We start from the raw sequence: 13255 nt of genomic DNA, 5'->3' as shown, positions 1-13255 counted from the left end.
GAGTACAGTATGGGAAAATGGTCCCCTTAGAGAAGGTTCGGCTAGGAGTAGACAGCTGCTTCTGGAGGCCAGTGTGCTGGGTTGGAGGTAGGGGCAGATGTCCTCTGATGTGGCCTTTTGACCCTGACAGAGAGCGAGCTGACCAAAACGGAGAGCACCTACCTGGCTGAGCTGCACAGACAGTCTCCCAAGGAGAAGGCCAGTAAGGCCCCGTCGGTGCGGAGGAGGAAGCGTCCCCATGCCCACCTGCGGGTGCCCCACCTGGAAGAGGCGATGAGCCCCGTGACCACACCCACCGATGAAGATGTGGGCCACAGGATCAAGCACGTGGCAGGTGTGCACGGGTGGGGGCCGAGGAGGCGTGGCTCAGGGCTGTGGGCGGGAGCTGCGTGCCTATGCAGGGCACACAGGCGTGCTCATTTTGCAGCCTGGGGTGGACTGTGTATAACTGGCTCACGACTCATTACATCTGAGGCTCCGGATGCTCTGCCGTTTCCCTTTGCCCTTAAGCTCCTCGGCCCCTGCTGAACCCCCCTGTGTGCTCTGCTGAGCAGAAGTTGCCTTTGGGTTTCTGCCTCCGGGTTCCCTGAGCTCCGTGGCTCCCTGCATGCCTCGGCTCAAGCCTGCAGCTTCCGAGCTCTTGGGACATGCCCCAGGGAGAAGCCGAAGCTCAGGCCCCAGGGTCACCGCATGACACAAAGGTCAGGGAGTGCAAGGCAGCCCCCTCCTTGGCCCCCTGCCAGGCAGTGGGGCTCCCTCCTCCCATCCAGCCATTCACAACCTCCTGTCTTTGCAGCAAGGGGTTTTCAGGCTGTGCTCTGCACTTCCCCGGATGTTCATGAGATTTGGATGGGGAAGGGGAGTGGGAGGGGGAGGGTGCCAGCCTTCCTTGTCCCTCCCCTGGCTTCAGCCAGAGCACTCCCACGTTGTTCATGAGTTTTACATACAGGACTCCTGGCTAACTTTGCATTCGAATAAACTGACCCTCAGTGGATTACGTGACTTGCTCAACGTCACATGGCCAGTTATGGATAAAGCCAGAGCTGAAAGCTGTCTCTGGTCCCAGCCCAGTGCTGTTTCCCTTCCACAGCTGCAGGTCGCTTTGTCCTGCATCTGCATGTCCTAGCTACAGAGGTCAGGTGACTTTCTCATTTGTTCGGTCACTTTCCTGTCCCCCTTGCCCGCGAGGAGCTTCCCTTCCCTGAGGGCCAGGTCCACGTCTCACATCGTTGCCGCGACAGCGTCACGGGCAGTTCTGTGCGTGACCAGCATCACGTCGGTCATTGGTGGACTGGCGGGCCACGTGGTGATGGCCTCTTTCCTTCTCCCCACAGGTTCCACGCAGACACGGCACATCCCCGAGGACAGCCCCAATGGTTTCCACCTGCAGAGTGTGTCCAAGCTACTGCTGGTTATCAGCTGTGTGTAAGGGACTCCGGCTCTCCTACCCCGCCCTGCCCCTGCCACCTTCCTTTCTCACGTGCCATCTCCTCCCCGTCTGTCTTCCTCAGGCACCCAGACACCCTCGCTGCTGCGCTGGTGTTTGCTTTCTCGTCTAGTCCCTCTCCAGATCGGTTGCTCTGTCTGTCCTTCCTTGCCTCTTTGCTGCTCTTTCTCTGTTTTACTCAGCACTTACTGTATGCTAGGCCTTCAGGATTCACAAGAAAATGCTGCATGCAGCATCCATGCCCTTCAGGAGCTCAATTTCAATTGGGTCAAACAGACAGGAAGTTCACAGTTGCTACACTGTTGAATAAATGCTAACTTAGAGATGCCACAGAGCATTTTAGGAGCCCATTCATTTGTTTGTGACAGACGTTCTGGGTGTCTGCTCTGTGCCAGGCGTCGGGACTGTGCACTTACGGGGCCCACCCTTTGGCAGGGTGGCCGGACGCAATCGATGACTAGAGTCCAGGAAGAGTGTATGCTTATTTTAATATAAACAATGTATAATCACTGCCATAATGCTGTAAAGCTGTGGGCTCAGTAACTTGCACAGAAAGATGCTGGGCCAGGGAGCAAGTTCGTTGAAAAACATGAGGGTGTAAGATGGGAAGACACAGCTTTCTGAAGTGTGAGCCCACAGCCTGCTCAGGCCTTGTGTAACCCTTGAGCAGGAACAGCTTGGACAGCTAAGTACAGACAGCTCCTCCGCTTGGCTGGGCCCACTCCCTCCTGCCTGGGCTGTGCTGTGAGACGTGGCGGCTGCTCAGGAGCTGCCCAGACGCTGGCTCTACCAGGTGTGCCCCAGGCATTAGACTGCACATAGCTCTGTCCTGCTTCTGTGACTCCCACCCCACCCCCAGCCCTTCCTGCCTTCACTAAAGCATTTTTCAGGATTGCAGAAGCAGGGGCACAGCTCTGCCCACAGGAATCTGGGAAGGAAGCCCTGCACTGACACGGTTGGATTTACACTTAAAAAAAAAAAAAATCACTCGGATGGCAGTATGGCGCACGGGCTAGACAAGAACGGACTGGAGGCAGTGGGGGCCAACAGGAGTAAACGGCAGTGATCTCGGCGGGAGGGGCTGCCACACTGAGATGAGGGCCTCCTGGGGCTGAGAGGGCCCAGAAGGTGAAGGCTCGTTACACCTGGTTATGTAGCGAAGGAAGAGGCCTTCCTGATCTGCGGGCCTGTAGACGGTTGTGTCATGGACAGAAACCTGGAGCTTAGAGGAAAGTTGTCCCAGAAGACATTGTCAGTTCCCGATGTCTCTGAGCTGCCATAGATGGTCCAGGCGGGTGTAACACATCGATACTTCTTGATGTGGACCTGGAGCTTAGGAGGGAAGTTTAGGCTGCAGTTGCAGATTTGTCGGTAGCGTTAAAGCCGTGGTGGGAATGAGATGATCATCGGAGGAGAGTATGGAGCGTGAGAAAGGAAATGGGCTGAGGACAGACCTGGGGACCACGTAGGGAGAGGGGCCTTCGAGGGTCACGAGGGGGGCTCTTTTGCTAACCTTACCTGAATATGTAACATAAAAGTAGATGCAGAAGTCTTCTGACTATGGCATAGGAAGCCAACATATTTTTACAAAATTAAATACAAGGACAACTGTAAAACCAGTAGAATTCACGTTTAGCAGCATCATTTTAATGTGATTCATGCCATTGTTAAAACGCAATCTCTGATGTTGGTTTTGGTCAACAGAAAACTCTAACCTTGGGTTAGTTCTGTTTAAGCTCTCTCTGTGTTTTGTCATTATTTAGTAGAGAAGGCCAGTGGCCTGAGTAAATTTTATAGCATATTAACAAACGCTGGCGCTTTGTTAGTTTAGGATAATTAGGCCTCGTCATTCAACCCTAGAAGGTCCAGGCGGTGGGTCTGCTCCCAGCCTGTGAGTGGAACCTTCTGGTACAGTGCAGGTTGCCCTGCGTCTTAGAGGCCCCGGCTGCCATAAGCCTGCCCTGTGGTGACCCCAGCCTCCTACCTCTTCTCTGTTTAGACCACCCCCAAGCCTTCACTCGGGAAGCGGGCAAGGGTGTCCCTTGACCTCTGCTGAGCACAGACAGGACTGTAAACACAAACCCAAATGCAAGTACTAAGGTTGTGTGCAGCACACTCTGAGGAGGTGGCATTCAGGTGGTCCAGGCGTACGGATGCGATTAGAGGTGGTATCACTGAAATTCAATACAACATTAAGAAGTTCTCGTGGAAAACTCAGGAGAGCCCCAAGAACACAGCTGAGTAGCCCCAGGGATTTGCAGCTGCTGCTTTAAGGAATGCCGCCTTCCGTAGTGCTGGAAGCCCAGGTGAGAAACACAGTAACACATGCCACACACACCACACACCACACACCACAGGCAGCACACACTTGGAAAGGTCAGAGGCGTAGTACAGGTTTTCTTTCTTTGTTGGTCTTTTTTCCACCTATTTGTTTTATCTTCCCATTTTTGTCATTCTTTTTCCTGTGTGTCTGTACTTCCTCCTTTCACATACATTCCTTCCATGCACATAACAGCCTCAGCAGGGTAGGTATTATTGTCCTGTTGAAGGAACTGGCTTTCAGTGAAGCCAGGAAACTTGATTGAAAGTTGAGATGTTGAAGCAGTGAGCCAGGCTTTGTGCCCAGTTCTGCGTGTCTGCGTCCTCTCTTTCCCAGAGCTTTTGTCTCTCCATCCCATGAACCTCTGTTATAAAATGATCTTCAGGCCACTGAGGCCAAGAGAAGAGACTTCCCACAGGCCTCAGTGACTCTTCGTCACTCCCCACTGGGCCCCCCGGCCCCTGGTTTCCCTGCCACCTCCCTGACTCCGAGCACTTCCAGCCCATCCCTGAGAAGCCTCGGCTGGTCCTTGTGCCCCGTGCAGGGCTGTGGCAGGTGCGCGGAGGAGACGGCGGCTCTCGGGCAGTTGTGCTAACATCTGGGAGGCGTGTCAGGGGCAGAGCTGGGAATCCCACTGGAATTCCTCCCCCAGTTTTGGTTTGTAGGAGGAACCTTGTCTCGACTGATCACCCTTGAAGTGCTAAGAGTCTGTGTACAGTTGCTCCCCACACCCCCCTTCCTTCCTGCTAGATGTCCCCATCCTGCTGTGTCTCTGCTCCTGGCATTTCTTTGTCATGGACGCTCACTTTCTCACTGCCTCGGGTTGAGCGGGCTTTCCCCTTCCCCACAGGAGCCTGTTTCTAACCTCTGCCTCCTCCCTGTTTTTCTTCCTTGCTCCCACTGGGATCTGTTTCAGGTGCTGGCTCTATGATTGCTGCTTTTTTTTTTTTTTACATCTTTATTGGAGTATAATTGCTTTACAATGGTGTGTTAGTTTCTGCTGTATAACAAAGTGAATCAGCCATATATATACATATATCCCCACATCTCCTCCCTCTTGCATCTCCCTCCCACCCTCCCTATCCCATCCCTCTAGGTGGTCACAAAGCACCGAGCTGATCTCCCTGTGCTATGCGGCTGCTTCCCACTAGCTATCTATTTTACGTTTGGTAGTGTATATATGTCCATGCCTCTCTCTCGCTTTGTCACATTGCTTCTTTTACCCCATCATCTCTTTTCCTCTCCATCTTACCTCGCTTCCCCCAGCACCCAGGTTCTGGGTGGCTTGTATGTCTCTCCTTTCTGTTGCGTTCACCCCACACACCTCTCCACGGCCCTTTCCTCTCTCTCTCTCTCTCTCTCCCCCCTCCCCCCTCCCCTCCTGCCCCCCCCACTTGCTGCATCCCTCCGGCTCCCTTAATCACTCACTCACTGCGACGCATCAGGTGACCCCGTGGTCAAGGACAGCGGCCCCTGGGGTGGGGCGTGCCTCGGTCTGAGAAGGGAGGGTGCTCCCCCAGATGCCATCTCATGGCCATTGCTTTCTTCCTTGTCTTCTTCTTAGTCTGGTGCTCCTGGTCGTCCTCAACATGATGCTCTTCTACAAACTCTGGATGTTGGAATATACCACCCAGACCCTCACTGCCTGGCAGGGTCTGAGGCTCCAGGAAAGGTAACCCTGGCCTCTCCCCCTTTCCCCCACCTTCACCCCAGCCAGTACCGTGTCCCAGCTCCTGCTCCCCAGTCTCTTTGGGACGGCCCTGCTGCCCTTGGCGGGGGGATAACCCTCTGGGATGAGTGCCTAGGCAGGCTCTGAAAACTGTCCCTGTGGTTTCAGTCTGCTTCTGATTTGGGGCACAGGGGAAACAGGGCACTGAGCAAAGGACAGAGCCCTCTGATGTGGCTCTCTGTCCTTGAGGGGTCTGGGTGCATAGGACAGTCGACGGGCCATAACTCCAGCTGCTGGGGTCCCCCTTCTTCTACCCCACAGGTTACCCCAGTCTCAGACAGAGTGGGCCCAGCTCTTAGAGTCCCAGCAAAAGTACCACGATACCGAGCTCCAAAAATGGAGGGAGATCATCAAATCCTCGGTGATGCTTCTTGACCAGGTGAGACGCCCCCACCGTCCCTCCTTGCCCTGGTCTTACGGAGATGGGACTTGTGCCCTGTGCTCTGAGGAGAGCACCATCTCCATCACCGTGCGCCAGATACCCTCCTCCCATTCATTCTTCCCCCCAGGCCATCCATTGTTCTAATTTTAAAGCCACCCTTGACTGAGCTGTGGGAGACACCCGTGTATTCCCCCAAATTATATCAGTGAAATCACACACTGGATTTGCAGTAGGAAAACTGTAGGTTAGATGGAAGGAGAGCTAATTTTTCTTCTTGGTAACCCATAGCCATCTGACAGCCCTTGAAAGAGATAACCCCCTTTTTGCGGAGATTTATCTTCCCAGAGGGCGTGTCTTTCTAACTCCTTTGGACGTGTACTCCCCTCCCCCACCTCCTGCCCTCAAAACATGCACACAACACCCAACGCCCAGGCCGTGACCCCTCCTCAGGGGCTGTGCTGAGAGTCTGGGAAGATGGCTGGTACTGTGTCTCCTTTTCATAACGTCTTCTTCCTCGTACAGTTTTCTTTCTGAAAAACTAGATGCGTCTTTTTTAAGAAAGTCGTTCTGGGGCAAAATCAATAGTTAGCTTCATTTTATCAGACTGAGGTGGAATCCTAATCTTGCCACTGACTAGTTTTGTGACCTCAAGCAAGGGATTTAGTATTAGGGACCTTCAGTTCCTTCATTTCTGAAATTGGAATTATAATCATTGCTTTGTGAGATTGCTGCCTCATCTGATCTGATGGCCCACGGGAGGCACTCATTAATATTCAACTTTATTTCCCCTTCATGGTTTGGTTTCTTAGCTCTAAATTAAGGAGAGAGAATTTTAATGCAGCTATCATGATCCAGTTTAATGGGTTTAGAGTGTCACGCATAACATTAGAGCCACGTTTAAGGAGGGCATTTTTTTTTTAAACAAAGGAGGGCAGACAACACAGCAAGGAGTTTGGAAGCTCTGGCCTATCAGGAAGGCTTGACAGAAGCAAAGATGTGCTCAGGAGCAGGGAAGACGGGTGGGTGAGCAGCACAGGACAGCCTTCAGACGTTGGGGTCTAACATCTAGAAGAAGGGTTGAACCTCCAGGGGACTGAACTAGGGCCAGAAGTTATAGGGAATCGGATTTTTGAGTCATCAACGAAAAGCACACTCCTTACGGGTAGAGCAGTCCAGCAATGGAACGGGCTACTTTGAAGGACGGAAAGTGCTCAGAGGATGATGCGATGATGTGGGGTGAGGGACTTATGAATTAAAGGCAGGGGGCAGTTGGACTGGCTGACCCGGTCCCCTTCCAGCTGTGGAATTCTATTCAGGGTGGGTCTCCTTCAGAAGGAGCTTGGGGCAGGCAGACCTGTAGCCTCGTAGACTCGACTCTGCAAGCATTAAGATCGGTGTCTCGTTCCGTTCCCTTGATTTTGTTTTTCGTTTTTCTTTTCCCCCTTTTTTTGGGGGTTGGGGTGGGGGGGCATGGCACGCTGCGTGACTTGTGGGATCTTACTTCCCCGACCAGGGACTGAACCCAGGTCCTGCCAGGGAAAGCACCGTAGTCCTAACCACTGGACTGCCAGGGAATACCCATCGTTCTGTCCCCTTTAAAAGAACATTAATGGGCCCCTCATCCCTCCTGATATCGAAGAACTAAAGAGAAGGAAGTGACGGATTAGGCCGAGAGGTCAGAGGTTCTCAAAATCCGTAACTGTTTACCTGTGCAATGTTAACCATCCTGTGTTAACAAGGCAGCTTACCTAGAACCAGGGTAGGATTCTACCGCTGGAATGGCCCCATGTAAACTCCATCCCGTGACGTGGGATGTATCTGTTTCTTAAAAGAAGGTTAAGAAATTCGGTTAAGATTCAGTTAATTCAGTGATATGGGTACAGCTAGGAGCCTACTCAGTTTTCTGCTTGGCACCTGGGGTGTATAAGGTAAGGGTAAGACAGTGCACTCCCAACACAGCTGAAACAAAGCCGTTAAAGATGACTGCAGCGCAGAGCCCCAGTGAGGGGTCCGTGAAAGGCCAGGAGAGAGAGAGATGGCTGTGAGCCAGAGAACGTTTGGATTTGCTCTGGGCCTTGACAGTAGATGGGTGAGGTTGAATGGGCAAGAGAGAAGAGTCCGAGCTGGGGGAACAGTGTGGCAAAGGTACCGAGAGAGGAGGACAGTGTATTCAGGATCACTGGGAAACCAAGCCGAGTGAGTAGAAGACCCATCAGTGGCATCGGATGTGGGTCCTGGTAGCAATGGAACCTTCGAGAGAATTCTTAATTCCGTGAAACAAGGACCACAAATCATTGAGACACAGCACCCCTTACCCGAGGGGTTCCCAGTGCTCGATCGGCTGTTCCCCTTCAGCCTGAGACTGTGTCCCTTGAGAACCACCCTTGTTGCAGGAGCCTGCTGCCTTTAGCTCCCCGGCCTGGCGGGGGACCTGCCATACGTGGGTGTGGTGGGTGCTGCTGAATGGAGACACCCACTGAGGGCACAAACCCGGGCTGGGGTGGGCTTCCCTGTCTTACAGATGAAGGACTCACTCATCAATCTTCAGAACGGCATCAGGGCCCGTGACTACACATCAGAAAGTGAAGAGAAGAGGAACCGCTATCACTGACAAGGCAGGAGCAGGGGCAGCTGCAGGAGGCCTGTGCAATACGTGTACATAGACCATATAAATATATATGTATAAATAGAGAGAGAATATAAATATATATATTATATACAGATTTTAAAAAGAGATGATGCCTATGTACCAGGGAGAAGGAGCGGGCCCGCCCCCTGTGCTGGCCGGCGGAGGGGCCAGGAGGGCAGGGACCACCTCTCAGCACCGACCTCCCCTGATCCTCCTCCTCTCCGTCCTCTCGTCCCCAACCCTTTCCCTCGCTGGCCATTCTTGGCTCTGAGAAGGGAGACGTGGAGCCAAAGTTATGCCTGTGAAGACCCTGGAGTCGTGAAAAGAAGTCTCAAGGGGGCATTGCTTAAGGTGCTTCATTCCCTAATCCCCTTTTGATTTGTTTCCAAAATAAACGAGAATCTTTTTTTTCCCCACCCAACACTTCCCCAAGTGTTCTCTTGGGAACAAGGAAGCATCAAAAGCAGGGCGCAAGCTAAACTCTACCATATGAGGCCGCCCCCTGTATGTGGACCGCGCACCACGAGTCAGGTGCCGAGGACCGCGGGACAGCTGGGGAGGCTGCTCTGGAGGGTTTGGGCTTTGTAGCCACAGGCTCCTGAGGGCTTGTGTTCTGAAGGGCATTCTCCTCCATCACCCCCTGTACCTTTCTCTACCCTGCGTGGGGTATGGACCCAATAAGGGCTGGGGATTTCTTCCTTTCCCACCCTCCCCCCCACCCCTTCTCTCTGGTCTTTTCCCAGGCTGGATCTGGGTGAAGTGTCACTTTTTAGTGCCTAAAGCCCTATTTTTCCTCTGTGCCCTAAGAGCACATTGTTTATTCGTCAGGGTGGGAGCATTTTTGATCTTGTTAAACCTCTTTTAGCGATTGTAAGCAAGTCAGGTCTGTGGCTCTAACCCCTTCCCTTTGAGCTGTCATTTGATATCTAGGATGGATCAGGGTGTGTTCTAGGGCCTCCAGGGTCTGAGAGAATGGATGCACTAGCCACGTAAGCATTGTAGGGTCTAACCACAGAACTACTATGAGTCACAAGCACCTACATCCAAGCACCCTTTGGCGGCTAGCCTCATTTCCTCTCAGCAAGGAACCAGCTTAGTCAAGGGAGACAACTGTCTGAGACACTTTGCACATGAAAGAAGACCTAAGCCTTGGAGGGAATGGACTTGGGAAAGGTGCGTAGGTTTGGGCAGGAAAAAGCCAGATCGAGTCTACCCCACAGAGGGCCATTCCAAACCCTGTTTCTGAGAGTTGGAAGTGGAAGTTCTGGCAGAGGGGGCAACCAGCACCTTCTCTAGCCTCTGGCCCCAGAGAGGTATGAGACCACTAAGGAGTAGAAAGAAGACTGTGGGTTAGGAAAGTGAGTCATCTAGGCCCTTTGGGGGGTTGGCTCACAGAACTGATGGCCCGTCTGGGCATGCTTACCATCCTTCACACACTAACTACTATCTCTCCCTGTGATGACCCAAGGAATCCTGCCAGCCCCAGGCAGAGCTTGTAGAGATTCTCGATCAGGAAAGGATTATACCAGTTTGGCAAGGAGAGCTCTTCCAGACTGCTTGTTCTCGTGGACGCCTTGATGGAAAGGGCAGAGGACAGAAAGGTAGATCTGATCACTGATTGAGCCCAAAAGAAGAGCACGTTGTGTTCTCTTGGACTGGCCTGGGCATCCCACTTTAGCGATTAAAGGAAGTTCTTGACTCTTCAGTCTGTCTGAGAAGAGGGCCTCATTATTGCCCTAAGGGCAGGATGAGAAGACAGAAGGATACACACCCAGGCCATCCCCGCCAGGGGGAGTAGAATGAGATGGATGATTCCATAATGGTCATCTAGAATCGTGATATCCCTTCTTTAGAAAAGGAGATGTGAGCAAATGGAGTTGCATGTAATCCTTGTGAAGTGTGCATATGCCCACAGGCCAGCGGCTCAAGATCATTTCTATCCCTGTCCGGGACTTTGAATGGGAGACCCTGGTGAGGGTCAGGGTTCGTGGGCCCTGAGCCAAAGAAGGAGAAACAGTGCAGGCTGCTAGGAATTTTCCGGTTGGAGAAGCCAGAAGTCAAAATTAGTCCCCGAAACTTTTGAAAGGAAAGGACAAATGATAAATGCTCTAATTTATTCCATACATAATTATTTATTTAAATTATTCAATTATTAAAGGTACCATATTGGGACCTTTGGGATGACTTTAAAAGGACTCTTTGCTGGAAATAAAGTGGTATAGTGGGCCTGGCTACGCGGAATTGTTCGGCTTTTGCTTCACCTCTCGGGCCCCTCTCGGAGGAGTAGGTGACAGGGAGGGATGTCCAAGGAACCCTCTTGATTTCTGGGGTTTTGAACCCGGGAGACAGTGCGTGCACGTGGGGAGCATCTCTTGGCCCGCCTCATGTCTAAGAATCACGGATCGTTTGTGGGAGCTTTCTCGTCGAGTAATTTTTGGATTTTCAAACCAGGAGAAAACCAACAGTTGTGTTCACTCCCAAACAGAAGCTTTTCCCCTTTATTCAGGAGCCTGTCAAAGAGAAGGGGCCTCTGCCCTAGCAGCTCAGTCCGGGAGTGAAACACATAAATCACATTGTGACTCATGGCTGGCAGCCCTGGCTTGTAAGGGAGCATTGAAACCACCATTTCTTATGTTATTTCTTCCAGCCAGGGCATTGTTTTGTTTTGTTTTCTTGGTTGTTGTTGTTTGGTTTTTTTCACGTAAGAACTCAGTCATGTAGGAGTCTTTCTGCGAGGACTCATGTGGTGAGTTGGAGAGCTTGCATTCAGTGTCAAAGATTTTGCCATTTCTAGACAGGTGAGAACAGCAGCGGGTCTGCACTCTACTCCTGCGGACTGGGGGGGAATTGACGGGACTGGTGTCGGAGAGGCCAGTCATGTCTGTAACTCTCTCCTTTCCCCCATCCCTCTCCCTGGGACAAAGGGATAACATTCCAGGACAGCAAGATCAGCAACTTAGAGCTCTCTGGAAGGGCAGTGAGCTGAGGGGTTCAGGGGACCTGGACCTGAGTCCTGGCTCTGCTGTTGGGCAGGTCACACCCCCACACACACACACAACCCTGGTCTCTGAGCCTCTGGAGCCTCATCTGTAACAGCAGGGGCTTGAGCTAGACTGTCCCTAAGGTGGATTCTAGCTTTGACATGATCTTGGAGACTGGGTCAGAGACTGGCGAGGTTGGGCTTTCTCAAACTTGGAAGGTGCCCTGCCAGGAGAGGACAAGCCTTCTGGACTAGAGCCTGCCTGGAGTTTAGATGAGTCGTAGGGCAGGGTCTGGGTTCCCAGGAAATCCAGGGTAGTTAAGTCTTCTTTACGTGCTAGGAGGGGCAGGGAGGTCCAATGAGAGGCGGGTGGGGGAGGGAGAGGGAGAAAGATGAAGCTTGCTGTATTGCTCGGTGTTAACCTAGGAGGGTGTTTCTTCCTGTGTTGGCCTAGTCTTACTCTGGGAAGGGTCCTTTTGGACTTTCTCTAAGCTGGGAAGAGGAGGATGGTGGCAAGAAGCACACCGTCTTGGATTAAGCTCATCTTCCGTCCCTGGGCTGTGAAGCCTCCATGCATCTATCCATCCTCCCTCCTCCTGGCTAGAGCAAACAGTGGAGAGAAGTCATTCCTGCTTCTACCGCCTCTCTTTTGTCTCCAGCTTTGTTGGGGTTTGGACTAAGTGTGAAGCTTTGGCTAAAATCCTTGGGTTGCCTTAGAGCGCTGACGCTAAGAACTTGGGATTACAAGGAAGGGGGAGGACCAAGAAAGCGCAAGAGGAATGCTTTGATAGAAGTGGATTCTCTCCATTGCCCTGTCTGTGACCCAAGCTTGACCATGTCCATAGGTTTGCAGGCAGCATGTCTAGGGTGAAATCTTGGAGGAAGGATTAGGGAGAGAATCTTTCAGGACTGTGTGGTCTCAGAAGAATCCTTTCTGCGCCATACCATGCTGCGTCTTTAGCTCTTCAGGGCAGCCAAGACCAGCCCTTCCTCCCTAGGGGCCCCCAGGAGAACTAGCGCTCTCCTCTCTTCCCCCAGGTGGTAGGGCACCCCCTGACTCCACCTGCCCACTCCAGTAGGAAGCTTGAGAACCTCTCTTCCTGACTCTCTCCTCCTCCGACCTTCGTCTCTAGGCTGTGGGACAATCATCCCATCCACCACTTAACATCCTCGACCCTCATCCCCCAGCTTCCAGCAGGCTGGCCCCACTCCCCTCCATCTCTAGGTTTTCTTCCAGAAGATGCATTTTTGGGTCCGAGAGGAGCACTTTCTGGAAGGCCACCTTTTAACGGCCCTGCTTGCCTGACGTGCAGCAGGACCTTGCCCATGGCGCAGAGAGCTGCCCCCGCCTCCCCACCTCTCTGCCCGCCTTGTTACCTCACTCCTGCTCCAGCCGTGGCTGCGATGGACCCAGCCAGCTCCCTGTTTTGGCGTTGCGGGGGAAGCTCAGGGGTCTGGGCCATCGTTTTCTGTTGCGACTTGAGGTCCTCAGCAGGCCTGGAAGCCTGGACTGGAGCCTTGGCTGCTGGCGAGAAGCACCTTGCCTGCCAAGAGGAGTTGATGCCAGATGATGTACCCGACATGTGAAGGCATTAAAGAACATTGTCACCTCTGCCCCTTGGCCCTCCTTGCTTCTCTCAACAGGATGAGACGCTGCAGAAGCAAAAAATGGTGGCCTCTGCTCCAGGCAAGACAGCTGGTTTTGTCTGGGGAGTTGGCCCTGGGCTTGGGTGCCACGCACTGAGATGGCATAGTAAAAGCAAGCATT

The 13255-nt window shown here is 52.7% G+C and overlaps 1 protein-coding gene across 6 annotated transcripts in view; it reads left to right on the top strand.

The window, feature by feature from the left end:
• GRAMD1B (GRAM domain containing 1B) overlaps positions 1–8923 on the top strand; it is a gene marked incomplete at its 5' end in the record, with an annotated part of 165757 nt that extends 156834 nt beyond the window's left edge. For all 6 annotated transcript variants that reach the window (XM_081239914.1, XM_081239909.1, XM_081239913.1 and 3 more), the window contains 5 exons: positions 131–334; positions 1335–1425; positions 5332–5439; positions 5758–5875; positions 8400–8923. In XM_081239914.1, the coding sequence (XP_081096040.1) occupies positions 131–334; positions 1335–1425; positions 5332–5439; positions 5758–5875; positions 8400–8489 (611 nt within the window). In that variant the 3' untranslated portion in view covers positions 8490–8923. The remainder of the gene's footprint in view (positions 1–130; positions 335–1334; positions 1426–5331; positions 5440–5757; positions 5876–8399) is intronic.
• Between the last annotated feature and the right edge of the window lie 4332 nt (positions 8924–13255).

The sequence above is a fragment of the Mesoplodon bidens genome (genome assembly GCF_964165515.1).
Source record: "Mesoplodon bidens genome assembly, chromosome: 7".
In the NCBI taxonomy this organism is placed as follows: domain Eukaryota; kingdom Metazoa; phylum Chordata; class Mammalia; order Artiodactyla; family Ziphiidae; genus Mesoplodon; species Mesoplodon bidens.
The sequence above is the reverse complement of the archived record's forward strand: the minus strand, read 5'-3'. Positions and strand labels throughout refer to the sequence as shown.